General features: G+C 31.2%; 1 protein-coding gene across 5 annotated transcripts; it reads left to right on the forward strand.

Annotated features, from left to right (window-relative positions):
• Positions 1-27,429, forward strand: LOC139482636 (RNA cytidine acetyltransferase-like). Of its 5 annotated transcripts, none has more exons than XM_071266566.1 (27): positions 1-290; positions 3,297-3,411; positions 5,114-5,205; positions 7,366-7,537; positions 8,925-9,047; positions 9,440-9,501; positions 10,098-10,212; positions 10,699-10,806; positions 11,219-11,352; positions 11,791-11,884; positions 12,993-13,091; positions 15,969-16,105; positions 16,473-16,612; positions 17,118-17,365; positions 18,225-18,341; positions 19,337-19,438; positions 19,686-19,760; positions 20,159-20,272; positions 20,695-20,828; positions 21,372-21,420; positions 21,875-21,977; positions 22,691-22,798; positions 23,408-23,580; positions 24,713-24,832; positions 25,493-25,591; positions 26,462-26,619; positions 27,293-27,429. In XM_071266566.1, exons 2-27 carry the CDS (start codon positions 3,304-3,306, stop codon positions 27,387-27,389), a joined length of 3,081 nt encoding a protein of 1,026 aa, XP_071122667.1. In that variant the 5' UTR covers positions 1-290; positions 3,297-3,303; the 3' UTR covers positions 27,390-27,429. The 5 variants fall into 5 exon arrangements, with proteins under 5 accessions (XP_071122667.1, XP_071122666.1, XP_071122670.1 ...); XM_071266565.1 differs by having other exon boundaries at positions 160-336; XM_071266569.1 differs by lacking the exon at positions 1-290 and having other exon boundaries at positions 3,404-4,468; positions 4,719-5,205.
• The last annotated feature ends 276 nt before the right edge of the window (positions 27,430-27,705 follow it).

Consider the following 27,705-nt stretch of genomic DNA (forward strand, 5'->3'; position numbering starts at 1 on the left):
AAATGCTATGGCACCACACGACCAAGTAGGGACCAAGTACACTATTGGTATTTGAGTAACAAAATATATAAATGTAAAAAACTCTTCAAGCCGCAACATTGTGGTGAATGACAAATTCAGTGAAATTGTGTTGAGAATATTCGATTTGTCGTATCCGATATGTTTCGCCTCCATCTCCGAAGTCGGTTTATTACCGGAAGCACGTGTTGAAAAAGCAAAACACAAATGTTTACCACTGTACTTCGTTTTTGTGAACATCGAGGCTCGAACATCTACATACTGCGTGACAAGTAAGACAGTATCTCACTGTAAAACATATTTTATATGTAAAACAATGTAAGTTATTCATACAAACCAGGTTTTAAAACAAAAACGTTTGATCTCAGAAAAACACCAGTTAACAGGTCAGGAATAACCACCAATTGGTGGATTATACCTCAATTGACGTATAATCCACCAATTGAAGTATATTGGTATAGACCAATTGACGTATAATGCAATTTTTTTGTAATAGAATGCTAGTGTGAGATAGGAGCATGATTTTGCAACTTGCAACCTATTTTATGGCCCTTATTGAGTCCTCTGAAAGTTTCAGTTTTGTCAAAGCCTGCTGCATCTCTTGTTACATCCCAGCTCCTTTGTTCTAACAGGGGTGATCTGAACCGGATCACCCCTGCCAGATCACCCTAGTTTGAGTTTCTTTGTTATGCATGCTTTCCTTTGTTCTGTAACATTTTGGCGGGAATGTCAAATCCACTATAAAACTTATAATTAATTTTACGGAAAAGACTATCTATCAAAATTCACGTAGAAAAATCCAGTAGATATGCTGGGATTCGAACTCAAGACCTTTAGCATATCAAGCCACGACACATACCACTACACCAGGACGACTTGATACGAAATAATAGTAATTTGACATACTTAAAGGAAGCAAGATATTTTTATTAGTGGGGCGAGTTGTCAAACCTTTATTCAGTGGGGTTTTAACCTTTTACGTTAATTTGTGAGTTTTCAGACTGATTGTTCAATTTGATTTTACACTTTTTCAAAGTGGGGCAAGTCGGTAAACAAGATTGGGAGGATATTTTTATAAAGTGGCGATAAAGCGTGGGCCGATTGGCAAGTGGGTCGAGTTGACATTGTTTGATATCTACTCATCGTGTTTGGGGGTCAAAAAGGGTATACATCATATAGTAATATATAAAGTATATTGTTATGGTTGTGTGGCGTTCTAAACTAGATTTTATGAATTGTAAATGGTTTTTCGTCTAATCTAAAACAGCTGGGATGTAAAATAGTTATCCCAGTCGGACTTGGTGTGTCAGTGTTAGATCACCCTCTGGCCTCCGGCCATCGGGGTGATCTTACACTGACACACCGCGTCCTTATGGGATAACTATTAAAGAATGCATGTGTACAACAATTCTTTTGTTGAAACATTTGTACTATTGACCATGATTGACTTTTGATAATGAAAGTCAAGTATTAACAAAGAGCTCCATTCACCTGTGGAGTTGTACTCATGATCGCATGACTGCAGACAGTAATGATGTCCATTGACAGGTGATTACAGGTAAATTTGCCAATCAAGAATTGACAAGATAACAATAGAAGAAACTGCAAATACAATTATTGATTAAATGCAATATGTTATGTCACTATACTAAACTAGGAATGTTTGACAAGTTTTCATACCATAATATGGTTTTAAGAAAACAATGCTCCATTTTGATAGAATAATTTCTTTTGAAAAACAAAGAATTATACACCAATTGGTCTATACCATTATACGTCAATTGAGGTATAATCCACCAATTGGTGGTTATTCCTGACCTGGTTAAGACAGTTTTCTCACAAATTCACAAATGTAGCCTAATCTTTCTTAATACTCAAGTATATAACCAAAACTCACACTGTTGCTTCTGTGTCGGTCTGAATAACTAGAAATATGAATTTGAATTCAGTATTAGTCGAAATAATTTTGACGTCTGGCAAGGCAAAATTAAAATAGCCTTGCCGTCATAATTAGTTGGACTAGTTCAGTATGTGACCGGAGAGCATAAATTTCATTACAAAATTGCTCGTCACCCAATGTCTGAACCTAGGTCTCTGTGTTATAAGTCTTTTTTTTCTTTTATTCAACAACAGTATTGCTCGCTGTTAACAATTACTACACTACTGTGTTACAAGTCAGTGTGTATACCCACTGAACTAATAAAAGTAATTCCTTAGCTCCACTGCTTACGGCTAACTTTGCATCTACCACATTTTACTATTTATGGAAGCAATCCTGTTACATGTCCCCACCTCAAGAGTGATTATACTCTACAATGATGATATATTCATTTTTATATATATTATTCCCGGGCTAGGTAATATTCCTCTAACCGTTGGTTTTATTGTTGGGTGCCAAATGTAATGGGAGAGCATGATTCTTGTTACAAAATCATTTGGGACTCAAACCAGGGAAGTCTGTTATAAGGCAGTGCGACAGATATGTGCCAACTGAGCTAAAGAAGTACTTCCTTAGCTGAACCGCTTACGGCTGACTAAGTATCTATTTTCTGCAACAAGTTAGATTTACAGTTTTACATGCCCAGGGAGAAGTGCTAACAACAGAATTGCAATGTTTCCCACTCCTGAGAAAGATATTATATAAAAATGTAAAAAGATGTCCGCAAATATCAAAAATCATCAAAAGGACCTTGTATTAAGAGCTACGTTTTCGCAGCTATGTGTATGGATGAAGTTACTCAAATCTTTTCATGTTGATAAATTGAGTGTAGTTTGCTTAACATCTAGTGACATCTTTTAATGCTGATTGACTTGAGTGAAGTTTACTTATTGACTACTGTGGATTCATTTATTTTCGTGGGTACCAATTTTCGTGGTTTGAGAAAAATTTGCATATTTGTGGATATTTGATTTCGTGGTTTTGCCAAAGTCTGCACACATTCCTTCAGGATATTTGTAATTCGTTGAATATTTGAATTCGTGGTTCTCATGTACCCACGAAAATTAGTATCCAACGAATATTAATAAATTCACAGTACATTGTACATAGTCTTGATGCATCTTTTAACACAAATATGTCCACACAAATCATAATATAAAGGCAAAACCATTGAGATGATGGTTCTCAACATATTTTATCACTGTCAGTTAACATTGATGCAATTTTAAATGACAGATTTAATGCAATTTGCTGTAGACAGGTTTGATCTACATGTATGGTATACAGAAATGATATTCAATCTAGAATAATCTAATTGTATTTGATTGTATACTTTCAGATAAAAGATGGTGAGAAAAAAGATAGATAACAGACTGAGAATATTGATTGAAAATGGTGTTGCAGAGAAGCACAGGAGTATGTTTGTTGTTGTTGGAGATCACGGTCGTGATCAGGTAAGATTACAGAGTATGTTTGTTGTTGTTGGAGATCACGGTCGTGATCAGGTAAGATTAGAGAGTATGTTTGTTGTTGTTGGAGATCACGGTCGTGATCAGGTAAGATTACAGAGTATGTTTGTTGTTGTTGGAGATCACGGTCGTGATCAGGTAAGATTAGAGAGTATGTTTGTTGTTGTTGGAGATCACGGTCGTGATCAGGTAAGATTACAGAGTATGTTTGTTGTTGTTGGAGATCACGGTCGTGATCAGGTAAGATTAGAGAGTATGTTTGTTGTTGTTGGAGATCACGGTCGTGATCAGGTAAGATTACAGAGTATGTTTGTTGTTGTTGGAGATCACGGCCGTGATCAGGTAAGATTACAGAGTATGTTTGTTGTTGTTGGAGATCACGGTCGTGATCAGGTAAGATTACAGAGTATGTTTGTTGTTGTTGGAGATCACGGTCGTGATCAGGTAAGATTAGAGAGTATGTTTGTTGTTGTTGGAGATCACGGTCGTGATCAGGTAAGATTACAGAGTATGTTTGTTGTTGTTGGAGATCACGGTCGTGATCAGGTAAGATTACAGAGTATGTTTGTTGTTGTTGGAGATCACGGTCGGGATCAGGTAAGATTACAGAGTATGTTTGTTGTTGTTGGAGATCACGGTCGTGATCAGGTAAGATTACAGAGTATGTTTGTTGTTGTTGGAGATCACGGTCGTGATCAGGTAAGATTACAGAGTATGTTTGTTGTTGTTGGAGATCACGGTCGTGATCAGGTAAGATTACAGAGTATGTTTGTTGTTGTTGGAGATCACGGTCGGGATCAGGTAAGATTACAGAGTATGTTTGTTGTTGTTGGAGATCACGGTCGGGATCAGGTAAGATTACAGAGTATGTTTGTTGTTGTTGGAGATCACGGTCGTGATCAGGTAAGATTACAGAGTATGTTTGTTGTTGTTGGAGATCATGGTCGTGATCAGGTAAGATTAGATAAATTGACATAATTTGTATGAAAAATTTAAAGCTTTAGGTAGGTTAAAAATAGTTTTGCAAAGAAATTGCTATTAGGCCAAATAAAATAATATGTGTGTTTCCTGTTTCATCTTTGAAAAAAATAGGGTAGGTAGGTAGGGATTTTTTTTATTTTACCATTTTTTTTTACATTGAGTCTATGGGAGAGAAATCCTGACTTTAACCATGTTAACAGTGCTTATTGAAAAATGACCAAAAAAAACTTTAGGGTAGGCTATTTCTAAGCTTAAAATATAGGGTAGGTAGGGAAACAGGAAACACACATGCTTTTTTATTTGGCCTTAAGGGAACTTAGTATAATACAAAATAATATAAGTAAAAGTAGACATGAGTTAGCACCTCTGAAAGTGCTGAACCAGTAACCAAACAACACAGTAAAATCAGCATGATCAGAAGAACGTTACTAAGTAGAAAAACTTTTGTCTCATCCATCTGTCTTTTTTGAACAATAAAATATGTTTAAACTAAACAGTAAAATCAAAAACATTTAAGTTATCAGCATACTGTGATTGACTAATATCCATACTAGTCAAAATATTAACCGAGAAAAACAGTTGTAGATTCAATAAAGTCGACAAGAAATCTGCCTTCAAAACGCATAGTTAATGTTGAAAGTAAGACTTTATAGTATTAGCATATATTTGAATTATCTATACCTTTTCTATATTTTTTACCCAACAGGTTGTTATATTACATCACATGTTATCTAAAGCTACCGTAAGAGCTAGGCCATCTGTATTATGGTGTTACAAGAAAGAACTTGGATTTAGCAGGTCAGATGCAGTGTGCATATATATATATTGGGATTAATTTACATTGTCATACTTATTACAAATTAAGTTGAATCTGTTAAACAAACAGTATACGAAAGTTAAACTTGGTGAACATGATGAAGCTGTTTGGAATGTATTTATAAGATGAACACGATTATATGTATAATGTGGTTTTATTATTATTTATTGGATACCAATTTTCTTGGAAACAGGTGAACCACTAATTTAAATGTTTAACAATATATTAATAACACATAGCTGAGAGGGTGATAGAGCAGATTGTTACCCGAGAAAACATTGTCAACCGTGTTGATGCCAATGTTGACAATGCTTTTACAAGGGGTACCAATCTACTCTATCATCCTCTCAGCTATTTGTTATGTAATTTATTATACTGAATATCCTATCATTATTATCTTTTGGAGATGAATTTTATTTAAAAGTATTTTCTATGGCAACCCTTACATAACAAGGTTAAGGGTATTAGATTCTTAAATCAACAGAAGTGAAGCAAGATGGGTTTTATTAATTTATTTTGACAGTAAAGTAATAAAATCTGAGCAAAAATGTAAAACTTAACTATTGTCGTTAATTACGTGTTGTAACTTCAATTGTCCTTTAAATAATCTTTTTATACGACCGCAAAATTTTTAATTTTTTGGTCGTATATTGCTATCACGTTGGCGTCGTCGTCCTGCGTCGTCGTCGTCCGAATACTTCTAGTTTTCGCACTCTAACTTTAGTACAAGTGAATAGAAATCAATGAAATTTTAACACAAGGTTTATGACTACAAAAGGAAGGTTGGGATTGATTTTGGGAGTTTTGGTCCCAACATTTTAGGAATTAGGGGCCAAAAAGGGCCCAAATAAGCATTTTCTTGGTTTTCGCACTATAACTTTAGTTTAAGTGAATAGAAATCTATGAAATTTTGACACAAGGTTTATGACCACAAAAGGAAGGTTGGGATTGATTTTGGGAGTTTTGGTTCCAACAGTTTAGGAATTTTAAAAGGGCCAAAAAAGGGCCCAAATAAGCATTATTCTTGGTTTTCGCACAATAACTTTAGTATAAGTAAATAGAAATCAATGAAATTTTAACACAAGGTTTATGGCCACAAAAGGAAGGTTGGGATTGATTTTTGGAGTTGAGGTCAGAACAGTTTATGAATTAGGGGCCAAAAAGGGGCCCAAATAAGCATTATTTTTGGTCCTAACAGTTTAGGAATAAGGGGCCCAAAGGGTCCAAAATTGAACTTTGTGTGATTTCATCAAAAATTGAATAATTGGGGTTCTTTGATATATGCAGAGGGAAACGGAGATGTGAAAAAAAGGGGGGGGGTTAAATTTTTCTCATTTCAGATTTCATAAATAAAAAGAAAATTTCTTCAAACATTTTTGAGAGGATTAATATTCAACAGCATAGTGAATTGCTCAAAGGCAAAAAAAATATTTAAGTTCATTAGACCACATTCATTCTGTGTCAGAAACCTATGCTGTGTCAACTATTTAATTTTAGATTTAAAAAGTTTGAAGAAGAAATCTTTAATTGATTTGTAAAATCTTGACATTTGTTTTGTGTAAAAAAAAACATGCAATGTCAAAAATTTGATCACAATCCAAATTCAGAGCTGTATCACGCTTGAATGTTTTGTCCATACTTGCCCCAACTGTTCAGGGTTCGACCTCTGCGGTCGTATAAAGCTGCTCATTGCGGAGCACCTGTTTTTTTATTGGTCTGGACAAAGGTTGCCTTTTAAAAAAATTGTTTTCCACTCAGCCATTGGATAGCGTAAATTGTCTCCCTCATATTAACCAATCAAAATATGGCATTTTAATGTAGCGTATAATAAATGATAAATATTCTTTTGCCTTGTACACAGACATTAGCAAAACCATGAAATCAAATATCCATAATAATTAATGCAAGTTTTCTTCTATCCATAAAAATTTGTACCCACGAAAAAAAAATGCATCCAAAGTAGTTTTGAGTAATTTAAAAAACATAGATTTAATTATCCAAATTTTCTTGCCTGAAAAGTATGACATATGAACATAATTCCATTTTTTTTATTTATTACTATTTCTATATAAAACGAGTAGTGACTTTTTATTTGATGTTTATTGATATGAAATTTAATGTGTGATTTTTTGTCTTTCAAGTCATCGGAAAAAAAGAATGAAACAGTTGCAGAAGAAGATAAAGAGTGGAAAATTAGATGTAAAAGAAGATGATCCTTTTGAGTTATTTGTAGCCTCCACAAATATTAGATACTGTTATTATGCAGAAACACATAAAATACTTGGACAGACATTTGGCATGTGTATTCTACAGGTATGGAATAAAAATTAAGAAATGGATCAAGATGTGGAATATACATCAAGGATAAAGTAATCCAAAGACAAGAACTTAAATATATGTGTAAACATATTGTCTTCACTGATGGAAAAGTTTTTTTTTCAATATGTCAAGCTTAAAAAACTAACTTCTTAAAGTTCTTTTGGAGGAAGATATGATTATGGTAACTGCAGCTATTATTACAGTTTACATAAAGAATAGAAAATGTGATGCTATTTTTCACATCATGTATAAATAAAGGCAACAGTAGTATACCGCTGTTCGAAGTTCATAAAATAGAGAAAAAACAAATCTGGGTTACAAACTAAAACCGAGAGAAACGTATCAAATATGGGAGAACTACGACACAACACTAAAATGTAACGCACACAGAAACATACTATTATGTAACAATGGCAATTTTCCTGACTTGGTACAGGGCATTTTATGAAATGGTGGGTTGAACCTGGTTTTGTGGCATGCCAAACCTCTGCTTTAATGGCATTGTTAATTATAACATTAAAATGACAACATTACACGACAGGGCTACAATAAATAAATGGGAGAAAATATAGGACAGAGAAACAAAAGAATAATAGCCATCAAAAGGTACCAGGTTAAAATATTTTTTTTAGCTGAGGACCAAAAGTTCCAAAAAGTTGTGAGCAATATAGCCAGGGTTATCCGTCTGGGACAAAAACATCATTATTATCAAGAATAATACATAGTTTTGCAAACAGTAAATTTAATAAAATGACTATATAATAAATATACATGATTAAACTGAAGTGGTGAGTAGCTATAGAATAAAAAACGAATACAGTACAAAATCACGGCTGTGTGAGCCAAAGCCATTGGAACGCCCAAAGTGACGTCACATTTGAATTTCTAAAACGTGTTCCGAAAAATAAGAAAGAATTTGGATGAAATTCAAGATTAGATTTTTATGACTTATCTAACTTATATTAATAACAGTGAAAATTATAATACTAATTAATGTATTAAATGCTGTCAGCCTAATTTCCAACAGTTTGGTTGTAAGGGCTTTTCATGTGAGATATATTTTTGATTATTTCAAATAAAGGCACATAATAAACAATATTTGTTAACATGGAGTCTTGTATCCCTTAAGAAATTCACGTTTATATTTCATTCTATACATGTACTAGAAAACTTAAACTGGAAGGATTTCTTTTTTATGTTTATGATGTCAAGATTAATATTAAATTGGTTGTTGGTTTTTAATGTTCATCTGCAATCATTTCTGTAATATTGAGGATGTAAATAATTTAAAACTTATTATTACTTTATGAGAACTATGGTCAAATTTCTCCATATGAAAAAAAAAATGGGTTGCAGAAATTTTAGTTATATTATTTTATAGGATTTTGAGGCATTAACACCTAACTTGCTAGCAAGAACAATTGAGACAGTAGAAGGAGGAGGTGTTGTTGTTATCCTTCTTAAGACAATGGCTTCTCTGAAACAGCTGTATACAATGTCTATGGTATGTATTATAAGAAAGGAATATTACTTTTGTACTAACAATCTTATTATGTTTATTGTCAATAAATTTTTAAAGAAGTTAATTTTTCTGTGCAGAATTTTATTCAAAATACTGGTATTACAATACTAATAATTCTTGTCAATAGAAATTATATGTACATGTATACAATATCATAGTTATCAAACAAAAATAATTTAAGCACAAAGTTAAATCATATCACAATTAAATTGCAGCCTTATCGTTTCAAAATTTAATAAGTATATTTGACAGTTTGAAAATAATATATAATGTTGCCTCATAAATGATATATTTTCATAAAGGTTTACTGTCAAAATTGTTAAATATGATAAAAATGGTGTTACATTTATAAGTTAGATTTTTTTTTTATTTAGGATGTGCATGCAAGATATCGAACAGAGTCACATCAGGATGTTGTTGGAAGATTTAATGAAAGGTATATTCTATACTGATTGAATTTATGATGCTGTCCATCATTTATTGTAGAAATGAAAAAGAAGAACTACACTACGTGGACAGTATTTTAATAGTTGAAAAGAAATAAAGAAAAACCAAACAATGATAAAGTTGTGAGGGAAATTATCTGGATGAAAACAAACAACTATGTTTTGTTTATTGCTCAATAATGTTAAATACAAAATCAACATATTTTGGAGAAGAAAAAAAACGTGAAATATACATCATTTATAGAAAGTATACTTTATGATTTCCACTGAAAACATGTTTATATATACTTGAATAAATATTGTCATGGTTAACTTAAAGAAGAAGGAATATGTAGTAAAATTTGAACTGTTGCCATATTACTTAAACAAATTTTCAACTACAAAAAAACTTTTGTATTATCAGTATATGAATGAGGCTTCTACACTGTATCATTGAGCTTCATTCTCTCTTAAATAGAAATTAAAACAGTCAGTGTTATTTCTTATGATTTATTTTAATTTGAAACATTTGAATCTGAGTTGTTATCATTAAACTTTTCATTTAACTTTTCATTACCATATGATTATTTGTTATTGTTTATTACAGGTTTCTTTTATCATTGACGTCCTGTAAGAACTGTATGGTAATTGATGACCAGTTTAATATGCTTCCAGTTTCTTCTCACATTCTTAATATACAGCCAGTACCAGCAAAATCTATGGTAAGAATAAAAATTTAACAATTAATTTTATTTTTGGGGGAAAATTTTACATGGAACTAATTTAATTTAAAGAAAACTTTGTCTTCAGAAATACAGTCAGAATAAAATTAAACAATTTAAACTTACTTATGTGTCTTCACCGAGATGGTGGGGGCATTACAGCAGAATGCTTTGAGTGTGTAGGTAAAATTAGAATCTTTGATTAGCTTGCTTGTTAGCTGAACCATGAAGTCATTATTAGGATATATATACTTATTGTTGTGTGTTTGATTTTTATACGACCGCAAACATTTATTGCCTGAAAAAAAAGTTAAGATAAAATGTTTACACAATGCATTTTACCACAAACACAGAGCTTGTTTGAATTTGGGTGTGTCACCTTGCTGCCTTAACTTTGCTTAAGAGAATTTTTTTCAGTGTTAAAAATTATTTTCCAAGGTGTAGTTCAATTTTTCTACTGCTCACATGTCTTATTTTTCTTGACAGGAAGATGCTTTATCCCCACAAGAACAAGAGTTACGGGACCTGAAAGATTCCTTACAGGACACACAACCAGTTGGATCTATTGTCAACTGTTGTAAAACACTTGATCAGGTAGGAAGTAATTAACAAAAAGTGGATTTCTGTAAATGTAAAGAGATGAATTTTTATGATAAGATGCTCATACAAAAGAAGAATACATACTTTATTTAAAAAAAAAAAAATTTTTTTAGTATTATTTATTCAAGTTATACACAGGATGTGAATATTATGTCAACCAAAAGTTTCACAAATCTAAAAGCAACAGGAACAAAACATATTAAGAAAATGTAAAGACTAAACTATAAAATGATAGGAGAAATCTTGAATCGATTTTAAAGTTCTCAATTAGATATTAATGATCTTTTTATGGCCATTTTGTGTGGAAATATGCCCTTGGAAACTGGGCAGAAAAGTTTTCCAAGCTGTTATATAGTTTTCATCAATGAGTATGAAATTTTTTTAGTAAATATGAAATTCTTTCCAGGCAAAAGCAGTTCTGAAATTTGTAGAAGCTATATCAGAGAAGACTTTACGCAGCACTGCTGTTATGACAGCAGCAAGAGGGCGTGGCAAGTCAGCAGCTCTGGGACTTGCAATAGCTACTGCAGTATCATTTGGGTATATACATAATTCTTTCTTTTTTGTATTTAATCTATAATATAATTATAGGCTTTTTCTTAGTTAAATAATCATTATTTAGTTCTTGTTGAAAAATATAAAGAAATTATAAGTTGTGCCAATGATTTAGTTACCTACGAACAATCTCTTTGAAAGTGAGTAAGTTCAGATCAGCTTTTGTTTGAATATACACCATATTGCAAAATCTAAAAACACGTCCCTCTGACAAGGGAGGTGGTTTCAGAAGAAGTAAATAAATATGAAAAAATTCTTAATTAACAATATGAAATTGCTTTAAGTTTATTTCATATTTGTGATGGATCAACAAATAAAATTCATTTATAGCAATACAGTTGAAGAGGTTATTGAATGAAATATATATTTTGTTGCACAAAACAGTACTTCTTGAACAAATTATATTAATAGCTAAACTTGTAGGTATTCCAATATTTTTGTGACAGCACCAAGTCCTGAGAATTTAAAGACAGTATTTGAGTTTGTATTTAAAGGATTTGACACCTTAGAATATCAGGTACATTAACATATATAATATAAGATGTATATGGCATAATAGTTGCATTACATGTTTATCTTTAGTTAGCTATCTTCTTTATTAAAGCCCTTTGAACAACAGAGCTTTATTCAGTATAGGGATATGTGTATCTATGACAGTTTCCCATGCAGTTTAAGATTGAAATGAATTGACAATGTGAAAATGAAGACCTACAATAAATTGTCATTATATTACCCATCTGTGCATTCATCCTTCAATCCAGTTTCAGGTTAAAGTTTGATGATATAAAGCGAACTGGTCAATGTAAATGCCAAATTAAGATTTTGAACAAGATTTTTTCCCAAAATGAAACTATGAGAAGGTATTTTGTATTTCTATAACTGTATCTTTTACTTTAAGTATTGCCAGATGTAACAACAACTTTAACAGTTATTCTATAATATTTCAATTGATAATGTATTTAAGATTCTTAACTTTTGATGAAAAAACAGGTTTAATAAATAGTTATAACCATTTCACAACATTTATTTATTTACTGTTTAAAATTTTATTATAGAGGAATGTTTTAGCAGTATAGTATAAAAAAGAAGATGTGGTATGATTGCCAATGAGACAACTATCCACAAGACAAAAATGACACAGACATTAACAACTATAGGTCACCGTACGGCCTTCAACAATGAGCAAAGCCCATACCGCATAGTGAGCTATAAAAGGCCCCGATAAGATAATATAAAACAATTCAAACGAGAAAACTAATGGCCTTTTTTATGTAAAAAAAATTAACGAAAAACAAATATGTAACACATAAACAAACGACAACCACTGAATTACAGGCTCCTGACTTGGGACAGGCACATGCATAAATAATGTGGCGGGGTTAAACATGTTAGCGGGATCCCAACCCTCCCCCTAACCTGGGACAGTGGTATAACAGTACAACATAAGAACGAACTATAAAAATCAGTTGAAAAAGTCTTAACTCATCAGATGGACAAAAATACAAGTAGATGTGGCCCGGTACTTATACATCCCGACACAAAAAGACACATTGAACAGATCTGAGAGTACTCGCAGTTATCTGACAGCTAGTTCAGTTTTGAGAGAATTATGATTTTTTTTTTAGGAACATTTAGATTATGAGATAATACAGTCAACTAATCCAGATTTTAACAAAGCCATAGTCAGAGCAAACATCTTCAGAGAACACAGACAGACAATTCAGGTACAAACTGCAATTATATAACTTTGGATCTTTACTGTTGTGGATTTATTTTTTTCAGATACCAATTTTTGTGGATTTCATATATAGGTACAGGGGAAGCACAAGTTAAGGAGGTAGACCTAGGTTAAGGGAAATAACTCTTAAAATCATCAGTACGTTTCTGTCAACCATTTTCAAAAATATATTCTAAGCTTCTAGGTTAAGCTGGGGTCACACATTCAAGATTTTTACTGCCGTCCTTGACAGGACCATTCCCGATTAAAATTTGTCAAAAGTCTGATCAAGATCCTGTGAATCGTGGATGGAAATTCGATTTGTATCTTTCTGTTATTGTCGGGACTTCTCCAGATCATTCCCGTTCCACAGGACACCATCCCGAATACACAGAACATTGTTAGGAATTCGATCCAATACAGCAGAATCTGTCACGACAAAGGCAGGATTGTAATCCGACTAGACAAAATCAGCTGAGTTTCCCGAATGTTACGGGACGCCCCCAACTGTCGGGGTGCTTTGCCGAACTATTCGGACCCTTCCCGACCAGTAGGAATCTGTTACGAAATAAAACGACTGCGTTCAGACAATAATAGGACATTCCAGATAATTGAGGATACTAATCCGACTTTTTTACTTTTCGTGTCGTATCGCTGTCTGATCTCAAACGGGAGCAATAATCGGCAATGTGTGAACCCGCCAGGGACTAAACTTAACTGTTTTTGTCTAGGGGCCAGCTGGGCCCCTAAAATATTTTTTTCAGGGGCCCAGTTGAAATTTTAGGAGCCCAACCAATCTTTATACAAAAAGACTAAATGAAAATAAAACTGAAAATAACTTTTTATATACTTACTAACAGTGTTCCAGCTTGAATCGCAGGGCAGAAGGGTGCTAGTGCTCCTAAGTAAGGAGTTTTATAAGTAAAACAGGTGAGATGGGAGAGGATTATATTATTTTGATGCAACAATACATTGCATATATTGCAAAAGCTTAGAACTGTTGCTTTTTTCTCCATAATTGTTAAAATTAAAAGCATTTTATAGGTGCCCCCATGTAAGGAGGATCATAAATACAAGAAGTAAAACAGGAAGTACAGTCTTGTTTATGTTAAAATACAAATTTCTCTGATTCTTCTTTAAATGTATGTTCATGGTATGAAACAAATCAGTTTTATTAATAAAGCTTATAATATTTAAATTATTGCCACCAGAAATGTATTATAAGATTTGACAATAGTTATTTCCTGCCAAAATTGCCTCCCTTCAATTTTTTTTCCAACTTCCTGTTGACCTGACGATATGGCTGGTTTTTTTTTTTTAAATAAATACTATTTCAATCCAAGCCATCCTCTAATAGTGTTGATCAAAATATATTTTGCAATAAGTTTAAATTGAAGATGGGATATCAAACTTGATATTGGGATATTTATTTACGAGACTTTGCGTTTCGTTTTTACATCATTAAGTATTTTTTTGTAAATAGCGATTCAGGGACAAGTTACCGTCTAACACAGGCTTGTAATGACTCCGAGGACAATTAGAAAACATCCCTTTCGTGATGCTTATTGAATAGTTTAAAAGAAAACACTATTCAATAATGAAATAATCGTAGAAAATTTAGCAGAGTTTAGAAAAACATGCTGATTGAAGGAGGTATATGAAATATCGTCACTTCTGATTGAAAACATAGCTGTTCGACTGGGTTTAGGTTATTAGAAAGAACCTACTGGTTTTCGGAGGTTTTCGGAAATATTTTATATTACTATATCGCTTTGAAAAGACAAAACAGGTTCCTTTTGGGAACAGTCTTCGTTAATATCGCGGGGGAAAGGGTACAAATGGGATTTACTTCAATTTTTTTTACAGTCGCCAGCTGGGCGATCAGGATGTCTAAATATATTCGCCCAGTCGAAAATCTGGTCGCCATGGGCGACTGGGCGAGCGTTAAGTTTAGTCCCTGCCCGCATTACATAGATTATTTTCAATCTGTTTCAGGTAAATGCTTAAAATACATTGATGAACTTGACTTTTACAAACACTTAACTGATTTAAAGAGTTATCTCCCTGAACCAAGGTCTACCCCCTTAAAATGTTCAACAAAATATAAATTCTCTATCGAATATGTGTAGATTTTGGCAAAACCTAAAATCATTTTTTTCAAGTTTTTCTCAATACATGAAAATTGGAACCCACAAAATTAAATGGATCAACAGTATTATATACTCAACTGATAGATATACATTAACGTAAATCTTGTAATTTTAAAGTTTAAAACATTTCTATGAAATAGCAAAAAAAGGTGCTCATCGCTTTAAGTTTATAAAAGGTTTTTTTTCGTTTACTTAAGATATATGTAATTAAGATACCAACAAATATATACAAATGAGGAGATGTGATATGATTGCCAGTTAGACAATTACTTATGAGATTTAAGGATAAGGACGTAAACAGGTCACTGTTCTGTCTTCAAAAGTAAGCAATGAGTAGAGAAAACCAGCATCCTGATTCATGCTAAAGACAACAACCGTTGAGGACAGTTAAATTACAGTCTTTGGACTTGGGACAGAAACTTAAAGAATATAGAAGTGCTTTACACTCCCAATCCTGGACAGTCAGAAAGAGCTGGACTAAAAAAAACCTGCATGAACACAAAAAACCTAAGCAAAAAGTAAAGCTCTAAGGATCTCACAATTACTGAAAGCTAGTTCAAAGTCAATTTCAACTAACAGATAAACCACATTTTCTCATACATAAATATCAATCAGTACACATCTAAGTGATTTAGTACATTTATCTGATTAGATTTATTCAACTCAATTTTATCAAGCAAGAAAAGTGGTTATTTTTTACATCAGTACTGACTATTCTGATTCTTATATTTCAGTATATTCATCCATCAGATTCACACAAGCTTGGTCAGGCAGAGTTAGTATGTATAGATGAAGCTGCTGCTATCCCATTACCACTTGTGAAAAATCTTCTTGGACCATATCTTGTGTTTATGTCCTCTACTATTAATGGGTATGTTATACTTGTGTTTGATCAACATGTTCTTATGTTCCTGCTTCTATATCACCCTGCTTAGTTTATTATACACTGATTAAAAAAAAAAGATAAATAATTTTATAGATATGGATATCATTATATCAATAATGAAAATAAAATAAAATAACTTAAAAGAAAACTTATTTTTAAATCAGGTCATACATACTGCTCTTTGCAACTGTATCTTAAAAAAAAATCTGGTTTGTAAAAATGATTTTATTATTGAAATCAATTGAATTTTAGAAGTAAATAGTTAAAAAAAACAAACAAAAAACGATCAAGTTAAAAAAAACTAAACAAAAACGATCATTTAAGTATAAAGTATCATATAAAAATGTTTCAGGTATGAGGGGACAGGAAGATCCTTGTCTTTGAAGTTAGTACAACAGTTAAGACAACAATCTGCAACATTTGGTGGTTCATCTGAAGTCCAGAAAGCAATCAGTATGGCCACTAAATCAGATTCTGTATCTTCTGCTACAGGTATGGTTTGGTAATAATTAAAAAAACTGATTTACTGTAGACAAGATGTTATCATGTCCCTTTGACTGGTTTAATGTTCCTGTTTTCACATGACTCATTGGACTCAAATTGTGATGTTTAGATATTTGTTTGAAACAGAAGTGTTGATCTGACCTGTAGTATCAAACATGCAAAAATTATATGTATGCAGAAGTCATATGCTAAATAAGATATTTGTTTTATCCAATGATTATAAATAGTGTTTTAGTTTAAACACATATTGTTAATTGATATTCCAAAAGTATAATATATTCTGATTGAGCTACTTGTTTGTATATTTACTAAGTATTATTGATAATTCGTAGGCAATAAACCTTTTTGAGTGTGAAGGAATTGAAAGGAGATTTTTCTAAAAACTAAAAAAATGTATTAAGCATTGAATTATAAATGTATCATCATCCCTTCTGTTTAAAATAGATGGAAAGAATATAAGTGAGTCTAACTAATGTCTTTTTGTGGATTTTAGGTAGAGCTTTACATGAAATAGTATTAAATGACTCCATCAGATATGCTAACGGTGATCCTGTAGAGAAATGGCTGAATGATTTACTGTGTCTGGATGCCACAAATGTATCAAGAATTACCTCAGGTTGTCCTGTGCCTGAGTCATGTGACTTATATTATGTTAACAGAGACACTTTATTTTCTTACCACAAAGCTTCGGAAGGATTTCTACACAGAATTATGGCATTATATGTTTCATCACATTATAAGGTAAAATATATAGATCCTTTACGACCCATGATGGCCATTGAAATTCAAAACATGCAAAATCAAAAAGGACATTTGTCATTATGGTAAAGGTTTCTGTAACGCACATTTATTCATTCAATGACTACGAAAATTGAAATGTGATTATTTTTTCTGAATACATCTAACATAAAAATGAATAATAGGAGAAAAATTGAAAAAAAATGATAGAATTTAGATTTAAAAGAAATGGCTAATGTTTCTATATACGACCGAAAATTATTAATGTTTAATGTATATAAAATCCTTGTGATTTGTGCAAGATCAACACACTGATCAGGATTCATAAAGTGCTAGTTTGGGGCCTCGATGGCCAAGTGGTCTAAGAAGTTCTACTACTGTAATCACTATCTAGTCAACACTGAGGATACGAGTTCAAACCCCGCTCGTGCGGGTGCACTTGACCCAATCTTAATTGACTAGGATTGTCAGTTTACCTATCGAAGGTTGGTGGTTTTCTCTGAGTACTCAGGATTCCTCCACCAATAAAAACTAGTTGCCATGAAATACCCCAAAATAGTGCTTAAAAGTTGCGTAAAAACACAGAAAATCAAATTAAATCACAAGGTACTGGTCTGAAGGAAAAAAACATACCAGAACCTCTTTAACTTGGCAAAAAGCAAGAGACCATCTATGGGGTAAGGTTAAAAGGAAAAGAGAGTAATAATATTCATTTTGTTATCTCTGTTTTACAAATCTGATATAAAAGGAGACTCCTGGTGAGTTGTTTTTTTTAGATACCCTTAATTTCAGATCTATTGTTTATGAAATTTGTCTTAATGTTTCTAGATTCCAGATTACATTTCTTTTTTTCTAAATTTAGAATACCCCCAATGATTTACAGTTATTATCTGATGCTCCTGCACATCATATATTTGCACTGCTTGGCCCTGTTGACCCAAACCAGTCTTCATTACCAGAAGTTCTATGTATTTTACAAGTAAGTAATACTCTTATATTTTTATGCCCCACCTATGATAGTAGAGGGGCATTATGTTTTCTGGTCTGTGGGTCTTATGCCCCACCTACGATAGTAGAGGGGCATTATGTTTTCTGGTCTGTGGGTCCGTTCGTTTGTTCGTCCGTTCGTTCGTCCGTTCGTTCGTCTGTTCATTCGTCCCAGTTCAGGTTAAAGTTTTTGGTCAAGGTAGTTTTTGATGAAGTTGAAGTCCAATCAACTTGAAACTTAGTACACATGTTTCCCTATATGATATGATCTTTCTAATTTCAATGCCAAATTAGAGTTTTTACCTCAATTTCACGGTCCGAAGAACGTAGAAAATGATAGTGCGAATGGGGCATCCGTGTACTTGGGACACATTCTTGTTAAAGTATGGTACTGTAAATTCAGAAATTATTTTGTGCACTTATTATTGTGATATTTTGAAAATGGACAAAAATGTGAGATTTATTTTTGCAATTTAAGGAAAATTTGCATACAGATATATGTAAGTTCTTATTTTTGCTATATTCCCCCAGCTGCATTATTCGCATTAATTAAAACCTTGCAATAATTTCTGAATTTACGCTAATAGAAATAGGACTATTTATTAATGTTTGTACCATAAGTTCCATTATATTGCATCTTTTAACAAACAATATCTATATAAACATAAGCATCTCATTCGTAGGAGACACCTTTTATCCTTTTCATTTCAACATAATATCTTAATATGAAAGTAAAACCTCCATGTAACTTTAATTTGATGTCCTGACCAATAATCCTTTCTGTCATGAGGAAATGATCTTGAAATAATATATGATTATGGGGAAAGAATAGACCTTTCTTTTATAGAATTCTAATTTTGTTTCAGATATGTTTAGAGGGAGATTTATTTATTTAAATATTTCACCTATTGACAGTTATACAGCTATTCGTAGGAACTATTTTGTTCAAAATATGTATTACTTTCTTGAATGTTTTTTCCCATTCAGATATGTTTAGAGGGAGATATTTCTAGTTCAACGATAATGAATAGTTTATCAAGAGGAAAGAGAGCTTCAGGTGATTTGATTCCATGGACCATATCACAACAGGTATAAGATTTATTTTAAAAATATTACTTTGCTTTAAAGGATTTGTTCAAAGTTTTCAAATGGAATGTAAAAAATATACAATTATGTAACTATTTACACATCAATACAAATTGTAATTATGCTCAATGAAATTAAGATGTCAAATAGGTATCTGATAACTGTGAATTCTTTTGACTTGACATTTTGTTATTATTTAAAAAGATAATTTATATAACACAAAATACATCGAAATTGTTTTATTTACCAGTTTCAGGATCAAGATTTTGCAGGATTATCCGGTGCAAGAGTTGTGAGGATAGCTACACATCCTGACTATCAAAGTGTAAGAAATTTATATAACATATGCAGGTTTTTTTTTACATAACAACTTTTTTGCCATACTGCATGTATCTAATTTTAATTTTGTGAAATATAACTTTTATCACAATTATTTTCTGGTTAAATCTTCAATTGCCATGCCTTGTACAGTATGAGACATAATACACAGGTTTTTTTCTATGTAAGGAAAAAGACAATAATTCTAGGGGACAAGTGAGTTTTAAAAAAAATCTATTATTTTATTTTACAAAAAACCTTTTCTTGATTATGTGTATGAATTAATAATATGTTATTTTGTATACCATTTGAAGGTACTAGATACTTACTATAAACAGTTATATGCAACAAATATATTTTACTATCAAATTTCATGTATTTGTAAAATGATAATTATATTTTCAGATGGGTTATGGAACAAGAGCAATGAATTTATTACAACAGTATTACAAAGGTGAAATGATCAGTTTATCAGAAACTAAAGACATAGATGACAATGTTACACCAGTGGATGAACAGGTAGGATTTATATCTTGTGCATGAACATTATTGTATTGATATCTTTTCACCATCTTACTTTTGTTGTTAAAAAGACTAAAATAGGAACACACAAAGGATTGTTCAAGACACCATTTAGACATGAATGATGCTATATATTTTTCTGATAAGACTTATTTTAATTTGAGATAATCTCTAATTTTATCCATCGCAAGCTTTATAATGAAGTGTGTTTTCTCAATAGTTAGAGTGAGAATCAGATGAGACCATGAACTAAAGTCATTATCTTTAAGTTGAAAAAAGAGGGTTTCTAAGCTACATCTTGTCTATTAAGTGCTACTGCAGCAAAGGAACAGGTCTTTATTATATCAGCTTTCTATCAGTGGAATATTTGATGGCATGCAATCTTTCTTTTTTCATATCAATGTTTATTTTATTTACAGGATGTAAGTTTAGTTGATGAAAGATTAACACCCAGAAAAAATCTTCCACCATTACTCATGAAACTGACGGAGAGAAAACCAGAGAAGTTAGATTATCTTGGTGTATCTTTTGGTCTTACAGCTGGATTACTCAAGTAAGGATTGAATTATATCTATAATATATTTCAATACAAGACATCATTGTTAATTTCTGTGTCATTTGGTCTCTTGTGGAGAGTTGTCTCATTGGCAATCATACCACATCTTCTTTCTTTATATCATATCTATTTAGACAAGGTTTTCCTAAAATTTATATTCAATTCTGAAATTGTATTTCTTATCGGAGAAGAAGTTTCTCGCCTTAAAAAACAAGCCAGAGACTCTTTTCACAAAAAATCTTACAATTAGAATTGATCGTAAGTTATGCTGAAATGTTCATGACTTACGCATATTTAAACATTGAACTTTTCTCAAATAAGATAAAATGTTATGAAGTCCTGATAGTACAGAATGTTGACTTTTAAGTGGCTAAAGTCTGAACATTGACACAATACAAGAAAGCTTTCTACTTTTTTGTAAACTCAGAAATATGTCTCCATGCTAACAGCAGTCATCTGATGAATCACATTTCAATGTCCTTGGTTTAAACCTCGAATATATTGATTTATCAAAATTTTTTCATTCTTTATATTTTATAGATTTTGGAAGAAATCCAAATTTACCCCAGTGTATCTACGCCAGACTCCTGTAAGTATTGGTTGTTTATAAAGTATGTATAGTTTTATAATTCTACTGCTTCTGCAATAGACCATAAGAGTAGTTCTAAATTTCTGGATAATTTCTGAAAGTGTATCATATTTGTTTTTTCCTAAAATTGATATGTGGAGATGTGGGATAAAAGTCAGTAAGATAGCACACAACAAAACAAATAAACTGAAAAAAAAGAGTTGACCTTGTTCTTCAAAATGTTTGAATCAAGTCTTTTCATTATTATTTTAGCCCTGACAAGATAAATAAAGTAACTTATAATTTGCATAAGCCTGGATTTGCATTGAGCAAAAACATAATGGAAGGTAGAAACAAAAATTAAAAATAATGAGTTATACTTTCAAAGTAATGACTTATGTTAACTTATGAGTAGCCTTGAATTGTATTTCCAAGTTTTCTATAAATATCTACTTTCTTTTCTGTGGTATTTCAGAATGACCTTACAGGTGAACACTCCTGTATCATGTTAAAGATGTTACATACAGAAGATAATCCTGAAGATAGAAGTGAACCATGGCTGGCAGCTTTCTGGAAAGGTTATTATTAAATTATTATTGAACTTTATTGGATCAAATGGTTTGAGTATCTAAGTTTTTAAGTAGAATTGTTAAAAGTTCAGATCATTGTAGTCTGTCAAATCTATAAATACACAGAAAATTACTCTAAGCACACCAATTTCACTAACGTATCAGTAAAAAAATCATACAAAAACATTATATTCATACCAAAAAAATGTAAGATATCAAACATAATATCCACACTTAAAAGTTAAATACAGCCCAAGTTATATAAGTTATAAAAGTTAAATACAGCCCAAGTTATATAAGTTATAAAAGTTAAATACAGCCCAAGTTATATAAGTTATAGAAGTTAAATACAGCCCAAGTTATATAAGTTATAAAAGTTAAATACAGCCCAAGTTATATAAGTTATAATGCATATTTTAAGAAAAGGATTAAGAATTAGATTGCCAAAGTTTTTGGGGTATCCACTCTGAATTGAAAGTTGATCATATTTTGAAAATGTTTATTGAAACTGCTAATTTTATAATTACTAGTACCAAATGTGTTGATTTGCTTTTGATCAAGATTTTTTTATCACTCCTCTGACATCATAACAAACACATACAAAAAAATAAAGTTTCTTCAATTTTCTAATTTAATTACTTTGAATAATATACAAGTTTTTGGATTAGTTTTATGACAAAAAAATTGAATTGTATCTTACTGTATAAATTGTTTTTCTTTAGATTTCCGAAGGAGATTTGTGTCTTTGTTGTCGTACCAGTTCAGGACATTTAAACCTTCCATGGCACTGAATATTCTGCAAGAGAAAACATTCAAATCAACTGGAAAAAGTAAGACTGTGATACTTGGACAAAAAAATAAGTTTTTATGGAGATTTACTCTTTTTTTTAAATCTGTACTGCCTATAAACATGTGTCCTTATTTTAGGGAAAAGTTCTACACTGATGAGTATATATTATTCTACACAATTTTTAATGGCACAGTATTTGTAAGAAGTGAAAGGAAACTGATCTGATGATTTTGGTTGAAGGCTTATTTAAGGATCAAGTTTGAGTATATAGGTTAGGGTTTATAGTTTAATATACTGTAAATTCAGAAATTATTGCAGACATTTATTATTGTGATTTTGTCATTTGAGACTGAAATGAGATTTTAACTTTTGCAATATTGAGAAAAACCCTGTTTTATTCAGATACTAAATTTCAAAATGCGAGTTCAAATTAATGGGATAATAATCCTGTCGCATTTTTCGCAATAATAAAAACATCACAATAATTTCTGAATTTACAGTACTTTTTTATGGACTGGTAAGTAAAGTCCAAGTCTTAATATAAATAAAAAGATTTTTTTTTTTTAAGTATACTTTATTGTTTAAAATGCATTATAGCAGTTCACAGTTTAATTTATTAATTTGATAACTGTTAAATCATTTATTTCAGAAAAAATGAGTTTAGCAGAACTGGAAGCTCATTTTACAAAGTATGATGTGAAACGTCTAGAGCTGTATGCTCAGAACATGGTTGATTATCACTTAGTGATAGACTTGTTACCAGCCATTAGTCGACTGTTCTTCCTTGGTCTAATTGATACACACCTCAGTGTAGTACAGTCTGTAAGTTTTAATTGGGGTAAAGATTGCATTCATGCGATCAAAACCATTAAGGGGATAGTTAGATTTCAATTTTCAAGATTTTATCGCTATTTTTGAGATAACAAAACAATCACTTTGAGCACAACATTCTATAATACTGTCCATGAAGATTTCAAGAAATCTATCAAGGAAATATATACTAAGATGTTCAAGTAAAAAATAATGTGTATTGTGTATCCATCTTTGAATCTGTTCTAAAAACATCAATGATCTCATTGTTGGAGTAATATTTATAATCAGAGTTATCTTTCTTTGCATGTTCAACTGTGATGGAAAAAATCTGTATTGCCTTTACAGCTGATTTCATTGAGTGTGTAGCCAAAGGTAATATCTTTGGTTAGCTTGCTTGTTAGCTGAATCATGAAGTCAGTAATAGGTCAGGTATACTATCCTTCTTTCGAAGTAGCCTAGTCCAACAGAGAGATAGATTGATTATCTGTTGGACTAGCCTACTCTTAAAGTAGTGTAGTTTACCTTACCTAACAATGACTTCACGGTTCAGCTAACAAGCAAGCTAACCTTAGATATTACCTTTGGCTACACACTCAATAAAATCAGCTGTAAAAGTTTTAATACTTTGCATTGTTTGATTGTTAGTTCTCACTGCTAAATTAGTGCAATCTTTATCCTTCATTGATCACAAGCATTGTGGTAGTGATTTTCTCTTGATCAGTTGATTTCATTTTCTGTTGAAGTATTCTTACAAAAAAAAATTATTGTCACATATAACATGTATAATTCATTGTTGAAAGAAATAACTGTTATTTTTAAGGTGTAGAAAAACATAGGACTTATACCTCAAAGAAATAACTAATTTGTTGTATTCAAAGTTATAAAAGGGTTCAGGTCTAGTTTTATACTTAAATAGTAAAGATATTGTAATTAATTTTTTCTAAAAACTCAAAAGGTACTATGCTTATAAGTATGGTTAGCCAGCCAGGCACACATTTTGTCTATCGCAGTCTCATTAGCTTAGCTGTAATCAAACCATTTGCTAAATGATCAGAAAGATAATTATATATTTTGATAGAAAAAGAATGAATACCGGTACTTAAATGTAATTTCAATTAACATTGTTTTATCTACATGACAGGGTCTGTTGTTAGGCTTAGGACTACAGCACAGAACAGTTGATGAGTTAGAAAAGGAGCTGGACTTGCCATCTAGTCAGTTACTGGGATTGTTTAACAGAATTATCAGGAAAATTGTACAGGTGAATATAATTTAAATTTTTTGTTATCCTTTCTGATAAACTCATTTACTACTTGAATAGACTCAAGGTAATTTGGGCCATACATCATAATTTATTTTATTTGTTACAAAATAAATTATTTAATTTGCACCTATAAATAGGTTAGTTAAATGATAAAAAAAAAATGAAATATTTTACTAATCAGTTAATATTATTTACTTTTACTTATCTCCTCTGTTTGCCAGCATTACATGCTTCCCCTTGTAACTAAAGTAGGATATTGGCAGGATGAGTTACTAAATATTTTATTATTATTCATTAATATAGTATAGTAAATATGTAGTTTGATATTTTATGACAAGACCTAAAGGAATTTAAATGGCTTTAATTCATAAAACTACTGAATTACTCTTTTTTTTTTTTTTTTTGGAACAATTTACTTGAATAATCGCAGGATATCTGACTTCATAAATCATGACACATCAAATATTGATACATATATGATATAAAATAAATTTCAACCTATCACCATGATACTTTATTTTCCCTTATCTTAAAACAGCAGCAATTATAAGCAGTTTTTTTTAATAGATCTTACAATCTATAGTATTTATAAATATGTTTTATAGATTTGATGTAAAATAAAAAGAAGAAAAAAAATTATGGAATTTTTATTTACAGAATTTGAATGAAATATTGGAAGCTGATGTAGAAAAGGATATGGTAGCTAGAAAGGAGATAACATTAGAACCTGTTAAACAAACTATGGATGAAGAATTGGTAGGGATATTTTACATTGTCAATTTGTTACATTATCAAAATTTATACTAAAGATTAAGAATGTGAATTTCATTTGTATAATCTTCATATACAAGCCAAAGCATTTTATATATGTCTTTTTATAGTTAAATAATGTACTAAAGTAGTTGATCAATAGCTAATTGAATATTAATTGTGTTCGTTTATTTGATATTTTTTTTAAATGTTTGCGTTTTAAGGATACTTTTGACAGTTAAGAGATTCAGATTTCAGTTGCAGGTTTTGAAAAATATGAATTTTATGCCCCACCTAGTAAAGGGGCATTATGTTTTTTGTCTGTGCGTCTGTTCTTCTGTCTGTTCGTTCCCTCGTCTGTTTGTCTGTTCATCCAGATTCAGGTTAAACTTTTTGGTCAAGGTAGTTTTTGATGAAGTTGAAGTCCAATCAACTTCAAACTTAGTACACATGTTCCTTATTATATGATCTTTCTAATTTAAATGCCAAATTAGATTTTTGACCCCAATTTCAGGGTCTACTGAACATAGAAAATGATAATGCAAGTTTCAGGTTAAAGTTTTTGGTCAAGGTACTTTTTGATGAAGTTGAAATCCAATCAACCTGAAACTTATTTCACATGTTCCCTATGATATGATCTTTCTTATTTAAATGCCAAAATAGATTTTTACTCTAATTTTAAGGTCCACTGAACATGGAAAATGATAGTGCCTGTGGGGCATCTGTGTACTTTGGACACATTCTTGCTTCCTAGACATGTTTAGTTCAAAAACAGAATGTGTTTTAAGATTTCATTTTTCAGTTTGCTGAATTTATGTTTTGTCAAAGACTGAGATTTCTTCCCAATTAAGCAGTAAATTATTATTTTGATTGCAGAATGAAGCAGCCAATGAGGTGTTACAGAAACAGAGACAGGAAGCAGCAGTGTTGTCTGGGATAGATCTGACAAATTATGCAATAAGAGGATCAGAACATGACTGGCAAAAAGCCTTGTCAGGGTCTAATGAGAAGAAAGGATTAGTTAGTGTTAAAAGGTAAAATACATACAAGGCATAGATTTAGATTGTGAGTCCTAATTTATAAGAGGACTATCGAGCAAAATAATATATGATTAATCAACCTCCAAATATTAAGCTTCTTACAAAAAATAAATGCTATAAAGTGTAATTTGATTTGATTTTTTTTTTACTTTTACTGCTCAATAGTTGCTTGGTAATGAAACTTTTTATGATTTCTATGCAATTGTTTTAAAATCATTAAACCTATCATTACTAAATTGAATATATGGTATCTTATAAAAGTCTTATAAAAAATAAAATTCTATTGCTTTATAGTTTTTTTCTTTTCATAATTTATGAAAGTTTTTAGATTTGTTTATTTTCAAAACAGAAATGATTCATTAGAAAGACTTCAGTTTTATTATATGAGTTAGATTTGTCACTGTGTGTTACATTATCTAGCAGTCATTCCAAATTGTATCTTTGTAAAGTTTTTCTTCACTGAAAACAACATCCAATATCTGCTCAACATATAGTTTTTATGCAAAGCAGGGTTCTTTTCACATAAACACTGTCTAATGGGGAATGTGCATTTGATATTTGGTGCTTGATATTACAAATCCATACATGATTCCATAAGATCAGGGAATTATTAAACAATGATAGAGTATATTTTAGTATTTGTACTAATTACTGACTTTTTTTTCAGCAACAAAGAAAAGAAGCGAAAACCAGAATCAAATTTATTGGAGGAATTTTCAACAAGTGCAAAAAAGAAAAAAGACAAAAAGAAACACAAACACTGATTTTAAATAGATATTTATAATACACACATATTTGTTGAAAGTTTATTGTTGTTTTTACATGTATGTTTGATATCATAATCATGTAAGCAGTTATTGAAATGGAAAGATTGTGGGGTTTATTTAATCGTAAGTTCATTTATAAAACCAACACCTGGCTCATAACCAGTATCATCCAAAGAACCTGATTGGTCTATTGTCATCTCATTCCATGATGTTCCAATTGTCTATTAAATTTCCACATTTTTTTAGGTAAAAATTGCATAAAATGAAATCAAAACCCTTATGTAATGCCTGAGTTTAAATAACATAGTGCAAT

The sequence above is a fragment of the Mytilus edulis genome, chromosome 7 (genome assembly GCF_963676685.1).
Source record: "Mytilus edulis chromosome 7, xbMytEdul2.2, whole genome shotgun sequence".
NCBI classification, from domain to species: Eukaryota; Metazoa; Mollusca; class Bivalvia; order Mytilida; family Mytilidae; genus Mytilus; species Mytilus edulis.